At 38.6% G+C, this 23,296-nt stretch overlaps 1 protein-coding gene across 3 annotated transcripts in view; it reads left to right on the forward strand.

The window, feature by feature from the left end:
* The window catches only part of Gria3 (glutamate ionotropic receptor AMPA type subunit 3), a 264,405-nt gene that overhangs the window by 181,742 nt on the left and 59,367 nt on the right, over positions 1-23,296 (forward strand). For all 3 annotated transcript variants that reach the window (XM_029473262.1, XM_021152663.2, XM_021152661.2), the window contains 5 exons: positions 658-825; positions 4,638-4,742; positions 5,575-5,682; positions 7,446-7,652; positions 19,006-19,382. In XM_029473262.1, coding sequence (XP_029329122.1) covers positions 658-825; positions 4,638-4,742; positions 5,575-5,682; positions 7,446-7,652; positions 19,006-19,382 — 965 coding nt within the window. The remainder of the gene's footprint in view (positions 1-657; positions 826-4,637; positions 4,743-5,574; positions 5,683-7,445; positions 7,653-19,005; positions 19,383-23,296) is intronic.

Consider the following 23,296-nt stretch of genomic DNA (forward strand, 5'->3'; position numbering starts at 1 on the left):
CATCAGGAAGCATTGCCTACAAATTGTCAACGTTATCAGATTTAAAACTCAATAACAATTGTAATTTTCGACACTTGAAAAGCATCTTTGGTTTTTGCTACCCCCTGGGAAACAAAAACTGATTTATTGCTGGCCAGAGGTCCTAGCTTGCTTCAAACATGGTCCAGACAGAAATGATTAATGTTTCCTTCCAAATTAATTTCAAGCTGTCTAACTTAGCTATTTCCATTTTCCCCTAAGTAAACAGCAGATCTGAATTTTCTATTACAAACAGCAATAACTCAGCCTTGCTTTAGGATATGCTATTTCCTCTCTAATCTATACATGCCGTCCTTTAACATCACATGCATTTCTTCTCTTATAAAATATCCAGCCTTTTATACTCACTCACTCAATATGAAACAGTATTGAGAGCAAGAAAGAGACTCCCTTGAGCCATTTGATCTTAATAACCCTAACATGTGCACACATGGGGTAAGAGGCATCATTGTTGAATGCATCAAAGTCAGGCTTGCCCACAGAGAATTTTGAACTTGAATAATTAGGATGATATCATTGTAGGGCAAAAGGTGAAAGTGAATGAAAAACACAAGGAACAAGGCAAGTTTCTAGGATGTCATTTGTCATGCTATCTTGTTTTTCATGCATGTATTTTAGTATACATCTGCACTGACACACGACGCAATACTGGTCATAGCAGAAGCCTTCCGATACCTGAGGAGGCAGCGAGTAGATGTATCCCGCAGAGGCAGTGCTGGAGACTGCTTAGCAAATCCTGCTGTGCCCTGGAGTCAAGGAATTGATATTGAGAGAGCTCTGAAAATGGTAAGGACAATTTCTTTCTGGGGAGGACAGGCATTAGAAAGACACAAAAAGGAAGTCCTCAGTCCCAAAGGAGGATGGACTAAGAAACAGCATCTCAGGCTGTGCGGAAAAGATATGTGTGGATAGTCACACAAGTCTATAATTCTACCAATAGAAAGGTCTGCTGTGAAGTTAGAAAAAAATAAATTTAGTGCAAATAAATCTTTGGTTCTATGCTGCACTGTACCTGGTAAATGAAACTTGGTACCCTCCAAAATTATACACTGAATTAATAAGTAGCTTCAAAATAACATATTTTCTGCAATTATGACATTTCCTAGGAATATTTGGGATTTTTTAATGAAATGATCCTAAATCCAAGATGGGCATTAAAAAGGACAGCAGCATCGTTGGGTTCATCAGACAAATTAGAAGCCTGAATGGACTGTGGAACTGAGCCAGTGTGATAGTATTTCTCTTGTCAAAGAAAACACTTATTCTATTCTTCATGGTAGAATGCAGGAACATGGTGCATTTCTAGACCTACTTAAGAGGCTTTGTCCAGTGCCACAAAGAAAAAGCCTAAAGAAAAGTACAAGGAATCAATGGATAGATGATCAAATAGGTCACTTGTTTTTAGTATTTACTGGGTAAGAGATCATTTAAGGCTTCAAGCAGTGTGCTTTGAACAGATTCCATTATTTACACTAGGAGCAATATCACCCATTCATTGCAGCTTTCCAAGCAAAGCTCTTTCCTGAATATTTAACTTTATGCCTGCCACACGTCCCTGTATGCATTAAAATGAGCCTCCAAGAGTACAAGGATATCTTCTTTCCAACTAATTATCTTGATGTAGGGACATCCAGATGAACAAAGAGATAGGCCATCCTAAGATAATTCTATGCACAACTCAGCAATGAAGAATCGGGGACAACCTCATAACATACACCATTTTGTGTATTTGGCTCTCTTACTGCTGCCTTAATTTGCCAAGTTGGATGCATTCAGTCCAGAGAGGTTAGTGGCCCCTGTGTCTCTCTCCAAGAAAGAGATATGAGCCATTCTCAGACTGTGTAGACTTTTATGTCATTGTGTCAACTCCCTAACAGATGCCCCGAGTGTAGTTTTATGGAAGCAGCGGTGCATGATTTTGAAGAGCAGCTAATTAAATTCCACCTTCCTAGCAGTTACAAGATTTGTATTGTCAGGTGGAACATAATGATGAGTGAAATATAAAACTGCCTCAGAGTGAATCAAAATGAGTTTTCATCAACAAAACCTCATGGGCAGGAGCCAGCATTTCTAATTGATTGACCATTCATAACATCAACCACCACTTCCCCCAAGTAGAAACGTGGCCACCAGAATAGAAAATAAGAAACCAACTTGGATATAAATCAATTGGACCAACCATCCTGTCACAAAGAAAAATTTCTGGAAGTTTAACTCACTGGTAAGTTCAAAGGACAGGTCAAATAAGTCACCTTCCTTCCTAGGCCTTAATGGCCAATCACCTGATCACAGGGATCCTTCATCTTGTTTCTATTCTAGAAAGCAATGGACTTTCCAAAGGAATATGGTCCTTCAAAATGACTGAAAATAAGCCTGGTTTTATTACATTTTTTTAAAAATCCCTTTTTACTGACGTTCATTAAAAATGAGATTGCACGATGTACAGGCATCCTTCCTTATGACTAAGAATCATTGTTTCTCAATAAATCATTTTCTTCCCCTAAAGAAATCTAGAGACCAAACCATTGTTTTTAGATAGAAGCATGTATGGGGTGGGGCCTATTTAAATGAATATATAGACATGCCATCCATTCTGCACTTAGTAAGCCCCTATGAGTATGTACTAGGCTCCATATTAGTATGCAAATATGAGACAAGCCAAGGAGAACTCGTATTTGAATTACATTAATGTTGAAAACATAGAAAATGAATGTCTTTTTCCTTGAGATGCTCCCAATCCAGAATATATAGATTAGTAAAATTATAGGTAAATAATATTAAAACTGTTTAGATCAAAGAGGGATTCTAGATAAGGTAGTGGGAAGCTGTCACTGACATTCAATACTAGTCTATATCCCTAAAAATAGACTTCACTTAGAGTAGTGGTCCAGTTCTATACCTACTCCTTGAAGACTTTATATCATGAGGGCTGGCATCTCTAGAACACCTGTTGACTGCCCAGCTCATAAATCAAGTTCAGATAACCTGGGTCTTTTGAAATGTGTAATTCTAAATGAGACTTGAAGGCCTGAGTATGCACAGCAATGAAGGATTTCTATGCAATTGTCTCAGCTCTATCAAACATCACAACATGCATCAGTTTCATCCTACTGAATAATGCATCAATAAAGGGCCCATTTCTTTACCTAGAGCTGTCATCTCACGTGGTCTGCAAGCTTAGTGCTTACGTTTGCTGGGTCAGATCGAATTGCCATATCAAAGCAGTCTCATGGTCTCTTACTGGCACTCAGAAATCTACTTCTTTTAAAAACTATTCCCAAAGCCTTGATATCAATTTTCCCCTTGGCAGTATAGCCCCATTACTGACCCTGACTTGTTTGCTAGCTTGTCATTTTCTATAAATGAAGGGAAAGATATTTTGTCAGCTTATCCTCAAACAAAACAACAACAACAACAACAAAAAAAAAACAGATTATTTTTTTTTAAAATCTCTGACCCTTACTCAGGAAGTGAAACATCCAGATAGACTGACAGTCTTTATTTGATATTTCTAAACTGTAGGGCAGATGAGAAAATCTGTCAGTAGATGTGGCCTTTCGTTTTCCTATGACTAGGAACCCTTGGGGCATATATATACTCTGAATTGGGCATCCCAAAACAAGAATGGAGCTCTAACACTTCTGTCTCTGTTGTGGAGCACTCGATATTCCTGATTCCTTGAAGTCCACAAATTTTCATCAGTCTTTGAACTATCTCTCCATGGCAGCTCTGATCTTTGCCACCTGTCTGTACCTTGACATATACTTTAAATAGGGGGGAAACGCTGCTTCTCTCACAGTAGAAGTCCATAAATGTGCAACCCTCGCAAATAAATAGCTAAAGTCACTTTGCTTGGTAATGAATTCAGATTGGAGATGGAAAGAAGACTTCCTGGGTTAAGGTGCTTGATGACCAGAGGTCAATCCCAAGATCCCACAGGGGAAGGAATGAATCAACTCCTGAAAAATATCCTCTGACCTCCATATACTCTGTAGCACACACATACCTGTGTTTACATATACTCATATCAGAGACACAGAATAATAAACAAATAATTGTGAATGTTAACCTAGTCAGACTGCACTGGGATGCTTACTGCATACCAGGCATAACTTGGAACTCATTTAATCATCTAAATAGTTCTGAGAAATTGGCACTTCTGAGATCTCCCATGTCACAGATTAGGATTACTGAGTCATGCTGTGGAAACCAGATTTTTTTCAAATATTGGAACTATGAGGATTAGAAACAATGCCACCCCACAAGAAACACATAATGCAGAATAATGCATTAATCTATTTCAGCCTAAAGTAAACTCATAAGAAGGGACTATTATAAATATTCAAGTCTTTGAAATACTGGTTAAAGACATCTCACTACATTATACAGGTGACCACTTCTAATACTCACCTAAAGTTTTATAACTTAAAAGCCTACTAAGAACACATTTTTAAGAAAATAAGGCTTTGTGAATACTTGATCTGCCTCATAGAATTCCATGACCTGAAATGAAAATCCTCAAAGATTTCATCCTAGGGACCTAGAGTCAACAATGTAAAAACTAGTTTAACTTTTTTCACCTGTTGCCTTTTTACCAGGTGCAAGTACAAGGAATGACTGGAAACATCCAATTTGACACTTATGGACGTAGGACAAATTATACCATTGATGTATATGAAATGAAAGTCTCAGGCTCTCGAAAAGTAAGTAGCCAAAACAGACAATGAGAGAAATGTCTCTCCAAAGGTGAGAGCATGCCCATACAAGAAGATGTGTGAGAAATATACAAAGAAATCCCCACTTGGTGTTTCTGTCTTTCCATCTGCTAAGGAACAGAGATAAGATACATAGAGTTTTGTAATCATAATGCTCCAACCATATCTTATTAAAGAGGATGACGCTCTAATTCCTATAAAAGTAATAGACTCACAAGTTATTAACAATTTTTCTAAACAAAGGGCAAGAATGACAAACTTTATAGCATGCTATTAAACAGAATCTTCCTAGGCACGTATGGTTTTTCACAAACAAAAATGAAAGTAGGTCATTGCCAACCCACCACCCAAAGTACTTGAGACAAAATGTCTTTCTTCATAGCTGAATTGTATATGCCCAGTTAGCTTCTAACTCACTGAGTTAGACATAAGGGGGATTTTGTAGCCGTGTGATAAACCTTTAGAATATAAACTATCTTGCATCATATCTACCAGCTATTAACTGGCTTTTGGCTTCAATGTATCAGCTTTCTGCAATCCCAAACATTTTTCTGCTGTAGAATGTTAATAGAAAAAGTGGTCACTACACAGCAGGCTCAAGTATTTGGCAGAATTGTCAGTAAAGGTGAAGTGAGGAAAGGAATCCTTAAGATCAAGGAATAGCAAGCACAACTCGGGATGTATCCTTTTTGTCCTGAGGGCAGTAAAAACATAGATAGGACCAGGGTATCAATCCTTATAAATGTCAAGCTTCCTAAAATCCACTTAGTATTTCTTGAGAGAAAAATGGGCATCCAGATGAAATGTCTGTTCTTTCTAGGCTGGTTACTGGAATGAGTATGAAAGGTTTGTGCCCTTCTCAGATCAACAAATCAGCAATGACAGCTCATCCTCAGAGAACAGGACCATCGTAGTGACTACCATTCTGGTAAGTGTGGACAGACAGCAGGAAGGCTTTCGGAATAGTTCTAGGTATTATTCAATTCTAAGTATTCCGAACAGTTCTAAAAATATTATTCAGCTAGTCTTGAGTTTAAGCATGCAGAAGTTCTAACACAACGGCTGCTCAGGAACCCTCAAGCACCTCTTCGTAATGAACAAAATGCCATTATACACAATGGAATTTTATTCATCCATAAAGAAATATTAAATTATATAATTTCCAGGAAAGTTTTCAGAACTTGAAAATATTATACTAAGTAGAATAACCAAGGCTCAGAAAAGCAAATACTACATGCTCTCTTTCTCTCTCTCATATTCAGATGCTAATTTCCAGTTGTAAATTGATAGGAGTAAGTATGAGTAAAGACCAAGAAACTTGATAGCAGACCTATGAGAGCAAAGAGATATTAATGGGAGAGGTTAATGAGGTAGGGACATTGATCTCATGTGATATCAACATGAAAGGGAAAATACTGTGGACAAAATCATCTAGAGGGTTTGGGGTAAGGGTGGAGGGAAAGGAAGAGGTGGATAATCATCCAGAATGAAGTATGTGTGAAGATTCTACAAAAAAATCAAAAGGAAGAAAAGGAAAGAGGGGTAGAGGGAATGGCTCAGTGGGTAAAGGTGCTTGCCACCAAGCCTAATGATCTGAGTTTGATGGCCAGAACTTATATAGGTGAAGGAGAGAACTGACCCCTGCAAGTTGTCCCTTTGCCCTCTACCCAAGTAACATGGTATGGGCTCAGTTGCAATATACTCAGGAAAGAAAGACAGAGAACAAGAAAGGGAAGAGAATGGATGAATGAATGAATGAATGAGGAACAATTTTACATATCATTGTCCTCTTCTACTTCCCTCCTAAAAGAATGGTACTTCACCAGAATAAAGAGTCTAATTCTTCATTGTGTAGGGTTGTCATGTGAAAAAAAGAAAATCAGTTAATGTTCTAATATTGGATCTAACATTCCTTTGTATAACTGTGCAAGTCTCTAATCCTCAGGTTTTTATTTTTGCAATTTGCAAAATGGACATAAATAATAATAACCTCTTACCTATGTCTTAGGACCATTTCAAAGTCACAGTTAGCTATATAGAAGTATTCCACAAAATACAATAAACTATAGACATGTGATGGGGTAGTGTTGTTTCCAAATGGTTTTCCAAAAGCTGTATATTTTTTTTAATGAAGTGTGTACCTCAGGTAAAAACAAGTATGGCATTTACACAGCACTATCAAATTCTCTTCTTCACTTTATCCTAAGAACTGTATGGTGGACCTCAGATAGAAAAAAAGAGCCAGCCAAACACCCCAGCTTCACAAAGACTGCAGTATTTCCCTATGCCCTGTCTGAGCTGGCTGGAGCCCCTACCTAATACAGCCTGAGAAATCAAAGGCAAATCCTCTTTATGTACCAAAGGAGATAGTACTTTCCAATTCAACTACATCAAAAGACTTCACTGGAGAAAACTAGTCCTGCTTTCAAATTCTATGGGGAAAAAATCTTAAATGTTTCTCTACTACATTAAATCATCAGTTTGGGGGGTCCAAGGAAAACATGGCCCCATGAATAGTTGATTGAGGCTTCCTTCCTTATTAAGTCAAAATTTAAAAAAAAAAAAAAAGTCGTTTCCATACGCTGAGCCTCAATAGGAACAGAAAGGAAAGTGTCTTCCTATTACATTTACTGAATCTTAGGGGAAAAATGGATACGAGTAATCCTTTGTCCTTTTGTTCTGTTCTCTAAGGAATCACCATATGTAATGTATAAAAAGAATCATGAGCAACTGGAAGGAAATGAGCGCTATGAAGGCTATTGTGTCGATTTAGCCTATGAAATAGCCAAACACGTAAGGATCAAATACAAATTGTCCATTGTCGGTGATGGGAAATATGGCGCAAGGGATCCAGAGACTAAAATATGGAATGGCATGGTTGGGGAACTTGTCTATGGAGTAAGTATTTTCAATTCCATTGTTATCTATTTCTATTCTTTTCAGTTAACAAGAAAATGAGGGGATCTAATGTTCAGTCTTAAGATTTATCAGATTTCAGAGTTTTCATGAGTCTGTAAAGACCTAGTTTCTCATACTGGAAAGCATCCTTTGAGCAACAAGGTTAGGAAAGCATCCTTTGAGCAACAAGGTTAGGAAAGCATACTTTGAGCAACAAGGTTAGGAAAGCATCCTTTGAGCAACAAGGTTATTTTACAAAAAGGAAAATAAAATTGAGGAAATATATTTGGCCACATTAAGCACAGTCTGCCCTCTACTGAGAGTCTTTTCCTTATTCCTTCTGTGTTTCACTGAATTAGGTACCAGAACCACCTACCCATGTAGTTTCTTAGCAGTATCTCCATCTCTCCTCATTGGTTCTCTCATGTCTAATGAACCAATCTGCAGTATGAGTCCTACTAGGTCTTTCAAATCTAAAAGCACTCTTTCTCCCAACCATGGACATTATCTTAGTTAAGGTTTTTGCCATCTGTCTATCATTTAGCTGGATCCCTACCTCTAGTTTTACACTAGCAAATCAGCTCTACATTATTGCAATCCCCCGCTTTAAAAAACAGGATAAAACTTGAAGAAGACTATAGTGGTATTGTCACAGGTCCTTGGTGTTTTAAATGGTTTTGGTCTCAGGGAAGGTCTTAAGCAGAGCAATGAAGTATATGAGGATAGGTACAACTGGCCACCAGAACTACCCATTTCATAAACCAATCTCTAATAACCAAAGTTCAGATCTAAATATCAGAAGATATTTAGTTCTACTAGACTAGAATCACTTGCTATAATTGGTACCTATTTAGACATCAGATACTGAGAAGATAAATGAATTGGAGGTATGTGTGCTGAGAAAGTCACAATTGGTAAGAAGCAAACGCCTATGTATCTATTGGGTGGAGGACCAGGAAAATGACTCCAGTGGTAACCAGCACAACTAGGGCGTCACTCAATCATAAAAGACTACTGGGGTCCCTCAATATGTTTTTTAGAATAGGCCTTTGGAAACCAGCATAAGAGATGGAGCTTATTTCTAAAAATGAGGACACAGAATAGGAACTAAGGCTTAAAATGAGGCTGGGCCCCAGGTATCAAAACTGGGACACTGTCCTCTTGCCAGACAAACAGCACAGTAACTTGAAACCCCTCCTCCATCTGTGGGGCCTGAGCCAATCACCACCTGTCTTAGGTCAAGGTTGGCCTTGGGAACTGGGGCAGGACTGAGTTGCAGATGATACACAAGTGAACTAAGAAATGAAAAAGAGGTTTTCCAGTTCCAGAGAGGGACAGACAACAACTCAGTTGATTTTGGAGGACCCTAAGCAGCTCTCAACCATTTTGACATAGTACTAGCCTCTCACTTTCCAGGTGACAATGTTTTCTCTTTCTTGTCCCTTATCTCTCCAACACTCAAAACGTATTGTCTTGCCTATAGCTCTTCCTGCACTTTAGTACATTACATAAGGAAAACCCACTCTTTGCCCTAATGAATCGATACCTGTATACAATAATGGTTGACAAAGATTCATTAAAGTTAGCTCATGGTGGGAAAAATAAGGCAATGTTTTTGTTATTATTAACTAGCACTTATAGAGTGTTCACTGGCTGCTACCTACTGTGCTAAGTACTTTACACACATTCTGTACCTTAATCTTCACAACATGCGTTTGAAGAAGTTCCATTAGTAACCTCATTGTATATGTAAGACTATTTAAACTAAGAATGGAAACTACATTCCAAAGACCAAGCATCCTGCAGGGCCCATCTTAGTTGTTCAGGCTGCTATAAGAAAGTATATTAGACTTGTGGCTTACAAACAACAGATATTGATTTCTCACTATTCTGGAGGATGAGAAGTTCATGATCAAAGATTTAATTGTCTAGTAATGATGAGCTTTCTAGCTCACAAATTGTACCTACTTGTTGCATCCTCACATTAGGGAAAGGGTAATTAGTCTCTGAAGCCTCTTATATAAATAACCTATTTATGAGGGTTCTGCTTCATAGAGTAACCACTTCCTAATACCCCATTTCCTAATAACATTACTTTACAGATTACAATTTGAACATATAAAGAGAGGCACAAACATTCTGACCGTAACAACAACACAGTGCCTTGGATCTATGAGGTTCATGTGCTTTTAATAAGTTCACCACACTATCCCATAGTAAAAGTTGTTTGGGGCCCATTTCATCTGGAATAATATTTGAAATTTATTATAAAAATCTTTTGGTGCCTTGGCCATTCTTGAGAGAAGTTGTCGAGGCTTTAGTAGCATGGAATTCTATTGAGGTATAAATTAATACTGCTCCAGTTATCTGATCTAGTCCATCAGTTCACCAGCCCATCCAAACAGAATGGTCAGAGCCCTGTAGTGTCTCCAAAGAAACTTAGCACAGTCTGGAAATAGATCAGTGCCCTCCTAGCATTGAGCAAGATGTCAGGCATGGTGATGTAGGATAAGAGATTGCCTGACATTGTTCAGATGAAGTGCAACACTCTCATGGTGTTTTGGTTTCTCCTCTGGGATGTCCTCTCTGCTGCATGATTTAATCTCTACACATCCCTTTCTCTCTCTACTTCATCTATTTGTAAGTGAGGGAATTTGAGAAATACAGAGCGCTTTGTTTAGTAATTCAGACTTCATCTCCTCAATTTTGAAAAGGTGAGATTTCTGAAGTGACCTTTCTCTCATCCTCCTGCTGCTCTGGGAAGAGCTTTCCTTTCTGCCAGGGAAGGCTCTTAAAGGCACATCCTCTCCCCTTTCCTGACCTAGAAGATGTCTCTGATGTTTTCTAAGCTGAATAATACAAAGTGATTCTGGACAACTGACAGCAAACCAATCCACTGAAGTAGACTGTCAAACTACACTTTCCTCTAAAACCTAGGAATAGGAAAACTAGACTTTCCTGTCATGCTAGGAGGAAGAGTTTGCTGTCAGAGAGGAGGATAGAAGAAACTACATGTGCCCTCATCTTCATGGAGAAGTTTTCATCTTTTGGCATTAGAAACTTTTCAACATCTCTGTACATGATAGAAATGGTGGGGGCATGAAAGCACAGGCTTGCATTTCTGGCAGTCCTGACCTCTTGTGGTTTGCAAGTTGCTTCAAAAAAAGAGAGAGGAAAAAAGTGATGATTTCCCAGAGTGCCTAATGGACAAAAGATGGAGAACAGGAAAATTATGACTTGCATTTAGCAGGAAAACTAAACAGATAGGCACGGGTTCGTCTTTCCAGTACCGCTTCCTATACCTTTGTATGACTGAGGATCAGAGCAGGAAAGGAAGGCAGAGCAGGAGAAAGCTTTGCCAAAAACATTTCTGTATCTGCGATGAAGTCTCAAGAAAAAGTCAAAAGAAATTGAGTTTGGTAAAGAATAAAGAAGTCAATTAGTCTCTTTTCAGAAGCTTCCTGAATTTTTTTTCCTTTAAAGAAATTCAAATCAAAGTTGATGTTGGGGCACCTTGTATCTCTAAGAAGGTTATTTTTTGAAACAAACGTCAGCAGCATACAATGTTCCCCATTACGTAAGCCCTTCAGAACATTGTGGTCTTGAAACTGTCCACCTGCTTTTAGCAATTTTGATTTTGAGCTGGATTTCTGTAACACTGCCACATAGTAATCATTCCAGCTCAAATGGCTCACACACCACCAGTTTTTACTGCTCCCAAATAGCAAGTGTTTTAAGAGGGCATTTTAAAAGAACATTTTGTGGCTATCAGGATTCTTAAATATTCTTTAGCCAAACATCTAATTCATTTTCACAGATGACTAGGAGACCCACCAGGGCCCAAACATTAGCATTGACCATTGAGTAAACCAAGAAATTGAAGCCTGCTGGAGCACAAGAGTGACAGCAATTTCGCAGGGAGGAGGGGAGGTGGCAAATTTTGACAATAGCACAAACATCACAGTTTGGCAACTTGAATACCAGTATGCCTGGTCTAGTGCTCTGTCCATTGGTTTACATTGGCTCAGCTCACTAAGCTTCTCGATGTATGAGAATTTTGATATTACTGCAGTCAGATATGTCACTTCTTCATGGCTTCAGGGTAAACGGCTTGCATTCTAGCTGGATTATGAGTGATTCCATCTAAGATACTCATTACATTTCTATGTACCCTCTAGGGCAATGCAATACTAATCTCTAGTTATCTCTTGAAATATTTAAAAATACAACGTAAATAGCTGGAAGGTTCTGTCCTCAAGAGAAGATATATGACCTAACAAGGTTTATTTTTTTTAAGAAAAAAAAAAGGCAAGAAATAGGCTAGGAGGAAATTGGAGCCCCAGTTATGAAGAGGACACCTCCCAGTGGGTCACTGCCACATTCTTTAGGTCCTTAACACCTAGAATTGAGAATAAAGATGATGCGGGATTGCTTTTGGAAAGGCCAGAAACAATATCATACATATTGGTTCTTCTGACTTGGAAAATAGCAGAAAGCTCAGGAATGAAGATGAGATTGACATGAAGATTCCAAGTCATGGACCTTGGGTGTCCCGGACTATTTCTCCCTCCCAGGAGAAATGGCAACTCAGCAGATACTACTTACAATGACATTGCATTGCTTGTAAGAAATGACCTTAGATTGCCACTATCCTAAAACAGATTTATTTTCCATTAACAAAGGCAGAGAGTCAATCTGTCCTCCCAGTTAAAGGCAGAGAAGCAAGGACCCAGTATCAGATACTATGAATTCACTGTTAATCTTCAGGTGATTACACTGGGCTCTGGCAGAAAGGACTGATGGTTTGATAAAAGTGCTCTTCTACTGAACAGACACATAGACTCCAGGGAAGAGCATTAATGATACATGAAAGTCTGCTATTCTGAGCAGAGAGGTGAGAAAATATTCCCAACCATATTTAGCATCACACGGCCTTCATCCAGCTCCCCAGATGCCCGTTTATCTTCAGTGGGTCTTTAAATCCCTCAGTTCCCCAAGGACAAGGAGTCCAAATCAATAGACCCATACTGGGACATCTGTTCTGGATAAAGAAATGAGAAGATCCTGTTGTGACCCTGCTTGTTGTTGCCCTGATTTAAATAGTCCCCATCCCTTTCTCCAGATCTTAACCATGGCAGACAACAAACATCTCATAGAGTAAAGCCAATAGAGCAGTTTAATCCCTGTTCCCCAACACAGAGCAATTGTATTCCTATTGTCCACCTTACTTCTGCCCCACTCTTTTTTTTTTTTCTAACACATTTCAGGAGGAAATGCCTGCTGAAGGCCACTAGAGTTTTAGGCTTAACGCAAGGAGCAGGGAGCAGATCACGTCTGCTTCTTATACGGTCTGCATGATACATCTCTTCCTTTTTCTTCCTTCCCCCCTTGCTATCAGAAAATGCTTTGAAACAGTGGCTGACAAGTTCCTGCTTAAACGTAATCTTCAAATGGGTTACAAATTTTAGATGAGCTGATCAGATGAAAATACTTTAAAATGTAACAAGCCTCCCATCTCAAACAATTTGTAAAATTACAGTTACACTAAATGTCATCTCTGCTTAAAATTTGTCAGCTTCTTAAGTTCATGATCCCTGTGCATAGGAGTCTGTTGGGAGTTTAGGTTTTATATTTACAACTTTGGCTGCCCACCTATAAAAACGATCATAAATCCCCTCAAGCTAAATCCCCTTCAATAACGCAGTTGCTTGGGTTTGCCACTGGTTAAGTGGGGAAAAAAATCAAACTTAATTTAGTGTGTTTACTGAGCCCACACAGCCATTCTTAAGCTACTTGATTAAAATCCTTTAAGTAGTCAAAATGCAAGTTAAAAACACTAGTAGAGTCTCACCCTGAGCTCTTACCATTTGCTGGTTTCTGTCTGTCACCTGGAGCACACTCATACCAAGCATTTACCCACCTAGTATTCTAAAAGTGACTTTTCTGCTGCTATTAGCAGCACAGGTTTGATGACAAAAGGCTGATGGAGTGGTTTAGGACACCAAAAGAGAGACACTTGATTATTAAGTTAGAAGCTCACCTGCTCCATAGTGCTAGCCATAATCCTTCATGCAGTTACAGCTGACTTGCATCAAGAACAAATATCAAGGGAGGAATTTCAGAGGGTGGGTGGATTTGATGCAAACGTGTTATATGTGTATATGAATATTAATTTATTTGGGTGGTTGCTTTTTTTTTTTTTTACATTTCCATCACTCTTAAATCTTTAATTTTCTTTTAAAGTAACCCTGTTGTCTGTATGCCATGGCAGTCCCAGGAAAACTAAGGATTCTTGAACACTTATTAGTAATCTGCTTCTCCATGTTCTCATTGGTAATCAAGCTGATTATTTCACAGGCATTGTGGCAGGCAGGTCATACATAAGCTCTGAAATAACCTACAATCACACGGATAAATTTTATTTTTTATTAAATTTATTATTTATTCACTTTACAACCCAGTGTCTTCCCTTCCTCTGCTCCTAGTACGCCCTCATGTAAGTCTTCTCCCCATTCCCCTTAGAAAGGGAAGCTCCCCTCTGGTCGTCAAATCCCTCCAGACCACACATCAAGTTACTGCAGGACTAGGCACATCTTCTCCCACTGAGGACAGACAAGGCTATCCATTTAGGGGTGCAGGATCCATATGCAGGCAGTCAGTCAACAGGCTCATGGGAAGCCCCTGCCCCTTGTTGGGGAACCCACATGAAGACAAAGCTGCTCATCTGCTACATATGAGCAGGAGGCCTAGGTCCAGCCCACGTATGATCTTCAGTTGGTGATTCAGTCTCTAGGAGATCCCAAGGGTCCAGGCTAGTTAATTCTATTGTTCTTCTTATGAAGTCCCTATCCTCTTTGGGACCCTTAATCTTTCTTCCAAGTCTTCCATAAGACTCCCCTAGCTCCATCTACTGTTTGCGTGTCTCTTCACCTCTTCCCATTGACTGTTGGGTGGAGCATCTCAGAGGACAGTTATGCTAGGTTCTTCCTTGCAAGCATAACAGAGTGTCATTAATAGTATCGAGGATTGTTTCTTGCCCACAGGATGGATCTCAACTTGGGGCAGTCATTGGTTGGCATTCCCTCAGACTCTGCTCTTTGTCCTTGCACATCTTGTAGGCAGGACTCAGTTTGTGTCATAGGCTTTGTAGGAGGGTTGCCGTCCTTATCCTTCCACAGGGAGTCCTGCCTGGGTACAGAAAGTGGCCACTTCAGGATCCATATCCTCCATTGCTAGGAATCAGCTAGAGTCTCCCACTTAGACCCTCTGGGAACTCTCCCCATCCCAGGTCTCTGGCAAATCCTAGAGATTGCCCCTAACCCCAGCCTATCTCCCTTCTCTTTCTCCTGCTCTCCCTACACATGATCTTCCCCCTGCCTCTCTCCCCTTCTTATCATCTCTTCCACCCAGTTTCCTCCTTTGATCGACCTCCAATGCTATTTTCTTTCCTCTTCCTCATACGTAGGAAGGGATAGTAGCAGGAGAGGTCAAGGGCTGCCTCTGAGCTGATGCTCCACTTCTGTGACTTGTCTCTCACAAAGGATAAAAGAGATAAAAAATGTAAGCTCCAGTCTCCCACACATCTTACTGTCCTGAGGGCTCAATCAGCAGTTTTCTTAGCTTCTATTGGTTGAGTCTTCTTCTAGTTACTTGACTCTATATTTTTGTCCTTTTCAATCTGCAGGTCTTTATTAAGGGCCCTTAAGGGTGCATGGTAAATTCTTGTTTTGGATCCAGGCCACATCATTGAGCTCAGGTTTAACATCACCCTTCATCCTCCACTGGGGCAGTACAAAAAAAAAAAAAAAGTATACTTTCTTTGAAAAAGCTCCTGAGATCCCAGCACTTGCAAGACGGAGGTAGAAGGATCACCACCAATTTGAAGCCAGCCTAAGCCATGCAGTAAATTCCAGGTTAACCTGGGCTGCATAGTAACATGCTGTCTCATAAGAGGGAAAATGGCAGGAAAAGACTTCCCAGAAAGAAAAAATTCAGAAAATTAGAAATGCTAGGCTAAGGGAAAGAGGCAAGAACCTGAGGGGAACAGATTAGCCCTGTTGTTTTTTTGTGATTCAAAAGTACTTTAAACTCAGTTCTTTAAACTCCTTTGGGAATCTGTTCTTTAGCTAAATGTTCCTTAGAACTAAACAATAAACCGTTATTCCTTCTCTGTTAGCCACCTCTTGTTAGTGTTTAGTGGTGCTTACCATGTGATGGGTATGGCAGTTACAGAGTTTTCTTTTGTGGGCTTTTTTGGTAAGGGTGTTTTGGTTTTGGTTTTGTTTTGCTTTGTTTTGTTTTTCTACTTCAGCCATTGTCTTTTTCCTTCGTTTTGAAATTATGATGTAATTTTACCATTACCCCTCTCTTTCCCTCCACCAAACCTTGCCATATATCAAGAGGCCTATGATTGTACATTTAAAGGGGATCAGGTGTCTCGATCTTCCATTCTGTACCAACTTGAAAAGAGCTCAGTTCCCTTAAATTCAGTCCAAATAAAGTGAATTTCTCATGCCAAATACCCACTTAGTTCTACCTTCAAAGACAGAAAAGAATTTTTTAGCAATTTCTCCTAGAAAGATTAAGACTTACGTGATTAAAGAAAGAAGAAAATGTTAAATTAAGTAATTAAATTCAAATGAGATCAAATGGAGACTAATACTAGATGCATATTTGTGTCCTCTGAGCAGGAGGCAGAGACATGTTGGCACTGAGTGGAGGCCCCTTTGTATATGAAGTCTCTTGGCATGAAAATACTCTAGCTGATTCAAGCTATCTTTGCCAAAAACCCCCGCTAGCTTTCTGGCCAAGTCCATTCTTATCAGGAGCTTTTGTTCTTATGACCAGGTGTAGGCCTCAGGCAAAGGATAAAACAGGTAAAATTTGTCATAGCCTCTCATCTTATCTTCAGTGTGGAACTGAAGATTAAGGAGTTCACTGGAATATGAAGGGAGTTGAAGCCATAGATGATGATGTTGAATAAAGAAAAAAAAAAAATGACAGGACCTTGAATGATCTGTCTTGTTCTACAAACCTTCAGTGATTACCTCCTAAAAGGCACTTCTAGAATTACAAAATATACCTTGGTGGAGAATGGAAGCTATGAAGAAAAAAGCAGGTAAAGAGTAATATTCATAAAAGTAATAAGAGAACCTGACATCTTTAGTGTCAGAAAGCCAAAGGAAAGAGTATACTATGCAAAAGCCCAGTGATGTCACATGAGCAGTTGATGTCTGACAGGAGGTGTTTGAGTCTGGCAGTCAAGTTTACAGTTCAAGAAATAATTTTAACAAATCAGAGGGACTACAGAATTAGATCGTGAAGTGGAAGTTCTGCTTTCATTCAGAGATAATGAAGTTCCAGTTTCCAGAACATTGATTGTGATGTGTAGAGGAGCAATACGGGTAGGGTGACAGAAGAATTAAAAGTGAAAGGAGTGGTGTTTGGTAAACATAACTCCCTATGATTTTAACTGAATATGTGTTGTATGATTTTTTTTTCCTTTGGAAGACATGAACAAATGGCTACTCACTACCTGCATAGCACCAATGACAGGCCAAAACAACAATTCCACCAACATTCATCTTGGCAAAGCAATAAGTTTATTGGGGTTATTTACAGTAGTATGGGTAAGCAGGTATTTACAGATGCATGAATAACTCATCTGCATTGCAGATCAAAGTATTATAGTATGTAGTACATATATGCAAGTGTCAACTGACAGCAGGTTGCTAGATAAGCCAATGGATCTGAATCTCATTACAAGAGATCTAATCTCAGCCTCTTTCCCTTATAAATGGTGAGTATAAGTCATGGTTAATGCCTTGTCTGTTACAGCATACATCATTTGAAGAAAGAATGGTCATTGCATCAACCTCAAGGTTTCTAGGAGAGTGAATTCAAACAATATATAGAAAGTGCTTGACACAGTGCCTCACACAAAGTAAGCGGCCAATAAACGTGAGGAATTCTTCATCATCTACATTTCCCCTTAAATAAGGAACACTTATTCATGTGACAATCACAGTAACATTAGGGAAATAGACTATGGATGGTAAAATAAGAAAACAAAAGCTAGGTTAACTATGTCATAAGGAAGTCCAAGTTGAGGTAAGAAAGAGATAGCAAATGGTTTGAGTTGCCCTATTCAATTCACCAAAGTAAATTTCTTCCTCCCTCCCTCCCTCCCTCCCTCCCTCCCTCTCTCTCTNCTCTCTCTCTCTCTTTCTTTCTTTCTTTCTTTCTTTCTTTCTCTCTTTCTTTCTTTCTTTCTTTCTTTCTTTCTTTTTTGGTCAATATACTTTAGTTGAAACTTCATCCATTTTCCTCCACCTGTTCCCACAGGTAAAGATACTGAAGCATAGCTATGTTTATCACACACACACACACACACACACACACACACACACACACACACAAAACCCCGAGTGTCCTTGGTAACTTACTACAGATCTGATCTACAGATCTGATATAGCATACTTATTTCCCTAGGTATATTTTAAAGACGATTTCCACACTAAAACCTACTAGCATTGAATTGGAACAATTGTAGAAGAAAAATAAGTGCAGAAATTCCTAATGCCACATTTCTCTAAAATTAATATAAAAAGGTGACATGCCTTTACCTGAGTTAATTATTCAGTGTACTGCTAACATTTATTTATCAGTCTGATATGTGTTGATATTGTGCTTATATTTATCACCAGAAAGATAGCTGACTTGATAAAATAATATATATTCTAATAGTTGTTTTATCCTTGTATCTCTCTTGCAGAAATATTGCATTTTTTCATATACTATGTTCAACAACTAGCAACTAATTAAGGCATATACATTTTTTAGAACGTACTACAATAATATATACAAAACCAAATACTGTGTCTCTGTCTTCAAATGATGCATATTTTAACAGACAAGGCAGCAGCCTAGACTTACACCGAATACCTCAAGGGAAAGGTGGGTCGTTGTGCACAGTATACAAAAATTCCAGTAAAATAAGGGAGAGAGACATAAGACTATGAATATTAAAATAAGAAAACAAGAGTTAGATTAGATATGTCATAAGGAAATACAAGTTGAGGTATATGACATATCAAAAGAAAATCTGAGGAAAATAGAGTCAGTTCCCCTAAGCCATGTTTCAAAGGACAAAAGACCAGGGCATTTCCTTGTTTGACCAACAAAATAAAACAATTTAGAGCCCACTGAATGACCCTGCTTCTCTAATCATAGCACTGACAAATCAGATGGTTACAGTGATCGAATATACTATATTTCCACCAAAGACATTTATTAAGTGAAAATGATAAAGGAAATGCTGTCTGTTAAAGTGTTCTGTGTCTTTGTTTTTCAGAGAGCTGATATAGCTGTTGCTCCCCTCACTATAACATTGGTCCGTGAAGAAGTCATAGATTTTTCAAAGCCATTTATGAGCCTGGGGATCTCCATCATGATAAAGAAGCCTCAGAAATCAAAGCCAGGCGTATTTTCATTCCTGGATCCTTTAGCTTATGAAATCTGGATGTGCATTGTCTTCGCTTACATTGGAGTCAGTGTAGTTCTCTTCCTAGTCAGCAGATTTAGCCCTTATGAGTGGCACTTGGAAGACAACAATGAAGAACCTCGTGATCCACAAAGCCCTCCTGATCCTCCCAATGAATTTGGAATATTTAACAGTCTTTGGTTTTCCTTGGGTGCTTTTATGCAGCAAGGATGTGATATTTCTCCAAGGTTTGTTTGTGTGTAATACAGAATACCTGCTTGTATTTTGTGGTCTTACTGCCCTCATGTCCATCTGGTATTCACCTGCATCAACTTCAGAGTTCTTTCATTTAACATTCCATCCAATGACAAATTGTCATCACGGCATTTTGTGTGCTTGTCTACGAGGTGAGTGTGTCACTGGCGATGCTTGAATGCCTAAGGTTTGCTACAATGCTCATAGATACCCAGATTCTGGATACAGTTAACTGCTGCATAATATTCCTACGAAAGTTTCCTCATTAATTGAACTGAAATATCTTCACATTTGCCAAGGGGCTAAATCTGGGCAAAATGTGAAAGAAGATAGAGCATTTCTTTAAACCTTCCCACCTTCCCCTATTAGTATTGCCCTTCTCAATGTGCTCTCAGTCTGCCTACGACTATGCAAGCGTCTACTCAAGTTTCTTAGCTAAAACTAGAAAACTTCTCAGAACATAAGTACAAACCTTAATGGTGTTGTCATATTTGAAAATAATCTGGCCATTTGTTATGAAGTTAGGCCGAGAGTGAAAATGTGACAAAAGAATTTTACTGTCATTTATACCCCCAAAGTAAAATGTATGAATGTCCATAGTATCTTTAGTTGTAATAGACAAAGTATAGAAACAAAGCAGTTGTTCAACTAGTAAACTGATAAAGAACTTGTGGCATATCCATTCAATGGAATACTATTTACTTAAGAGAAGAGATTACTCATGCATCCTAACAGTACAGATGAACCTTGAAAACATAATGTCAAAGTGAAATAATTCAAACACAAAATGCCAAACCACACTCCACTCTACTTCTTGAATATACCATTATAGAGCATCCCATTTGTCCCCAGTAAACAAATCTATAGAGATAAAAAGGGCAATTACTATGGGCATAGTTTGAAAGGAGAAGAATAAAAACACAGATAACAATGGTGGGATTAGTCTGGCAAGTTTACTTTTGCAGAACAAGTCCAAGAGTCAGAAACAACTCTGATTTAAGTTTTTTATGTCTTGTTCATTACAGAACTTTTTCTGCTTGCATTTTTAAAAAGAAATACACCACCAAAGTGTCGTTTGTTCCAATGAACGAGATTTCGATACCCACTTATATTTGCATGTGGGGGCAAATGCCTTACTTGTCTCATCCTTGTCCTAAACCTGCTGGAATTCATTACAAATCCTGATATTCTGATGAAGGGTGATATAAAACCATTTCAAAAATGGATTGTGATGATGGTTACAGAACTCTAACCTTACTATGCAAGTATGAGAACCTGAGATCAGGTAGCCAAAACCACATAAAAACCCAGGCATGACTGTATCTGCCTGTAATGCCAGCATTGTGGGGTAGAGACAAGCAAATCATGAGAGCTCACTGGCCAGTCAGAATAGACTATGCTTCCAGTTCAGCGAGAGACTCCATGTCAAGTCAATACCATGCAGAGAGATAAAGGAAGACACCAATGTTGTGCTTTAACCTTTGCTTATGCACTCCCATACATGTGCCAGATACATACACCATACACACACAGACCACCACACCACCCACAAAACAAACATATGCACACTAAAAATATTTTTAAAACACTGTAACTGTGGTCAAATTAAGCATTAATCCACATGCTGACTAGGGTCAATACTATAAATATACAGGGATTTTCACTTAGAAATTAAATGTCTTGGGGCTGGGAAGATATACCAACCAATATAGTGGTTCCTTTTCAAGCATGAGGACTTGATCCAATTCCTAGAATGCATATCAAAGCTAAGCATGCTGGTGCTTGCTTCTAAAACCAGTGCTGGGCAGGTAGACATAGGTGACCCATGGTGCTAATTGGGCAGTCAGTCAAGACTAATTTGTAAACTGTAGGTGAATAATATACCCTGTCTCAAAGCAGAGGATGGGAAGTGTTCCTGAGGATGATACCCAAGGTCTTCCTGCCTTCTCTACATATATTACTACAAAGACAAGGATTCAGAAAGATAACACCAGCATATCTTTGTGAGGTTAGCCATTGGGTGCACAAAACATTCACAATAAAGCTTTGCAGCGTAACTACAAAGCATAGCATACTTTGAAGCATAGCTATCTTCACCAGAATTTTAGAATTGTGTGTATCAAGCCTCATGCATCCAAACTACTCCTTCCCCCAACTTCTGTTAAAAAGAATTGCCACCCTCAGTCTGCTTGGTTGGATTCTTCAAATTATTTCATGTCCTGTTCCTTTTGTGTTCAGAGTGTACCATTTTGTGATATCAGGGAGTTCATTTGATTTCCTAGTTTCTTTGGAGGGTTGAGAAATACTCACTTTGAGAGTCTATGGCCTCTGAATGCATCTATAGCTGGAAGATTTCTAACATGACTAATAATCTGTGCTGAGGCAATGTTGAAGAGCCATTAAGGCCAGAGATTTTCCTGGTTTCTGTAAGTCAACTTTCAAAACTACATTTGTGATATTCCCTACTGTGATACATACTTAAACAAGTCTCTTCAAAAGTCATTTGTTTTTACAAATATTTACTCATGTTACTTAATTAAATAAGAACTAAAGCTGATACTAAAAACGACAAGTTAGACCAGCTTTGTTTTGTTTTGTTTTTGTTTTTGTTTTTGTTTTGCTTTGCTTTGCTTTGCTTTGCTTTGCTTTGCTTTGCTTTGCTTTGCTTTGCTTTGCTTTGCTTTGCTTTGCTTTGCTTTGCTTCAATTTCTGGTGGCAGAATTTAAGCTATGGATATTCTGTGATCCCAAAATATAGCAAATGCCTTTTCTTTCCAAGGTATAGATTTTATTATGTTGCTCAAGATGTCATCATATAGTTCAATGGCTTCCAAGTTTTTCACCATGGCCCACAGTAAGAAATCATTTTTCCATCTTGATTCACTATACATAAATTTAAAAAACAAACTTATACCAGACATTATTGTTACAGTATTCTGTGCACACCAAGATGGTTCTATCCTGTTTAATTGTCCTTAAATCTAATCATGGTTCAACTCACTAAGAAGCCAATAGCACACTTGTTTGGTATAACAACTATTATCTTTATTGCACTTTCGAGTGAGAAATTATTGCCTCCATGAGCTCTATATTTTCCAACCTATAAATGATCATTCCTCTGACACTATCTTTTGTGCCCTACAAAAGAAGTGGTATCTATAAATGTTATGCTTCCTAGAATTTGTATGACATTCCTCTAAGAAAGAAACATGTTTCTCTTTGTCTTGAGAGTTCTATTGACTATATATGTGTGATCAACTGTGTATCAATCCTGCCCACTGTAATATATTTCTTTATTGGCCTATTTAGAAAGTCCTGACAATAGTATAGTCGTACTGTGAGATGTGTAGCTGCCTTTACTGAAAGCGTCCGCGTTCACTTATTACACTTTGCATAATGACCACAGAGTACAAACTCTTCAGAAAGCCAAGAATGTAAGATAGACTATGCAATGTTACTTTCATCAAAATTGAAGTAATTCAATGCGTTGTCCTTGAGATTAGATTTGAGAATACAATTGACTAGGATTACACCAGCAGGAACTATAAGAGACAATTCCGTCTAACTTGCCATTTCCCGGGGGAAAGTACAACAGCCTTCCCTGGTCTCCCACTGTGGACACATGGATAAGTAATCTACAGTCTCCCCTGAAACATACTCTTTAACCATTTCCACAATGTAGGTATCATGCCTACTTCTAAGTTGAAGAAAGTGCTACTGGTTAAATAATTAGCCCACTCACACTAGCAATGATACCCAGATCTCAAATCTAGTTCCGATTGCAAACTCTTGTTCTTTCTACTATGTCCTGCTCTGTTCATATCTTAGACTATAGTCATTCCTAGAGAGCTAACACAAGGGAATCCATCTTTCTGGAGATTTTTAAGAGCCAGCAGTTCAATTGCTTC

Source organism: Mus caroli, chromosome X (assembly GCF_900094665.2).
Source record: "Mus caroli chromosome X, CAROLI_EIJ_v1.1, whole genome shotgun sequence".
Lineage (NCBI taxonomy): Eukaryota > Metazoa > Chordata > Mammalia > Rodentia > Muridae > Mus > Mus caroli.